Genomic DNA, 1,964 nt, shown 5'->3' with positions numbered 1-1,964 from the left:
TGTGTGCCAGAAACTGTCCCAGGCCTTGCATGAGCGACTCATGACAGGGTAAGTGCCTGGAGCAGCGCCCAGCACACAGCACCAGAGCAGAGGCGGCCCTGGTCATTTCAGCAAACCTGGGACTTCAGGTCTTATGGTTTAGGATGACAGTCAAGGAAAACCAGTAAATCAAGTGAAAGAGAAATCAGTAAATGAGAACCTAGGTAATGGTGGAGAAGGGACCCAGCAGAGTATCAGGTCTGAGAATAAGCAGAATGATGGTTAAGAGATGGTCAAGATGGTTTTGGAGTCAGACTGACCTTGAGAGAAAGCCCAGCTCTGTCACTTACAACCTTGAGCCAATCACTTCCCCTCTTAACCTCCAGGGCACGGGCTCAGCCCTCCTCTCTGCCATGAAGCCCTCCCTAACTGCCCCCCGCCCTGACTCAGGCACCCCTCTGGGTTTCGCCATTTCAGCCTTGCCCACTCTGGGTTGTCACTGTCTAGAGAAGAAGTCTGTCTTCTCCTTGGAATGTACACTCATGGAGGCAAGGTTGGGGCTGTCTGAGCCATTGCTGGGTCCCCAATATTGCCCATCACAGAGCCAGGCAATGTATTCAATTACCAGTAATAATAACATTTATTGAGCACTTACCATGTGCCATGTACCATTTTAAGAGCTTTGCCTGTGATCCTGTCATTATCCGCAGACTTGCCCAAGGCCATCCAACTGCTCAGGGCCAGAGCTAGGATTTGAAGCTGGCCATCCTGTACCCTCAATTAGCCATCTTCCTCTGCTGCCAAGACGTTTGTTGAATGACTACAGGTGAGGAATGACCTGTCCCTTTTGCTCCTCTCCCCAGCTGAGCCCAAGAACGATGCCAAGGCCCTGCTCAGCCCACTCAGCCCACTCAGCCAGGGGCCTGTTCCCGTGGCCCGCTGCACCTCCACGGAAGGTCGCCCGCCTGCCCAAATCTACTGGTCCCTGGATGGGAAGGCCAATAACAGCCAGGTGCCAGGGACCCTGCCTGGAACATTCACCGTCATCAGCGTATTAACCTTAATACCCACAAGCCAGGTTGACGGCAAGAACGTCACCTGCACAGTGGAGCACGAGAGCCTCGAAAAGCCCTTCCTGCTGTCTGTGACCCTCACTGTGCTCTGTGAGTGTGCCCAAGTGTGAGCGAGGGTGGGAACCCCTGCTAGACCGCCTCCGTCACGCCCCTGTGGCCTCCCAGGGCGGGAGTCGCCTTCTGCATGTTGTCTAGACTGCGCCCCCAATCACCGTCTGCTCTGACATGCTACATTGTCTACACTGGCCCTCCCAAAGAACTGTCTGCTTTGTCCCTTCAATGTACTCGTCAATCCTCTGTGCCCCAGTGTCATCTGCACTGGCTCAACTGAGGGCCGTGTCCTCTCGTCGTTGTCTACACTGAATACTCCCCACCCCAGGCAGTTGCTACACTGATTCACTCAGGCACTGTCTACACTGGAACCCCTCAACATTGTCATTGGGCCTGAGGGAGGAGGGGATCTACACTGACTTCCCCTAACCGCCCTCCCTCCCTGCCAAAAAAAAACACTCTGTCTCGTTAGCCTTCCCCCGGGGGACTTTGAAATGTTTCTGTCAATCACGTTTGGGATGGATAAGCAGCCAGCTGATGTAGGGTCGTCCAGGATTCTTTTCTGTAGGACTTGTCAGAGCCTTGAACATATTCTCTGTGCTCTGAGTGCCCAAGGGGCCTGTTCTCACAGGACGTCCAAGGCATGCCAGGAAATTGAGTAGAAAGAAAATCGAGTAGAGAGAGGCGAGTCCTGAGAAGCCCTCTCTGCACCCTGCCACCTCCCACCACACCGAGGGCTCCCAGGCTTCCGTGAGGGGACCTGCTGCCCCAGACTCCTCACAGGCCTCTCCATCTTGGGCTGGTCCCCAAACCCAGAGGCCTTTTCCTGTTGTGACATGAGTCTCACATCTCTTTAAGCCC

General features: G+C 54.5%; 1 protein-coding gene across 1 annotated transcript in view; it reads left to right on the top strand.

Moving 5' to 3' along the window:
* The window catches only part of LOC105297426 (poliovirus receptor homolog), a gene marked incomplete at its 5' end in the record, with an annotated part of 9,782 nt that overhangs the window by 2,428 nt on the left and 5,390 nt on the right, over positions 1 to 1,964 (top strand). Inside the window, 1 exon segment of the mRNA XM_023535251.1 lies at positions 843 to 1,142. Within this exon segment, the coding sequence (XP_023391019.1) occupies positions 843 to 1,142 (300 nt within the window).

The sequence above is a fragment of the Pteropus vampyrus genome, unplaced genomic scaffold (genome assembly GCF_000151845.1).
Source record: "Pteropus vampyrus isolate Shadow unplaced genomic scaffold, Pvam_2.0 Scaffold138, whole genome shotgun sequence".
NCBI classification, from domain to species: Eukaryota; Metazoa; Chordata; class Mammalia; order Chiroptera; family Pteropodidae; genus Pteropus; species Pteropus vampyrus.
Note: the sequence above shows the minus strand (reverse complement) of the source record. Positions and strands in the feature narration are given on the sequence as shown.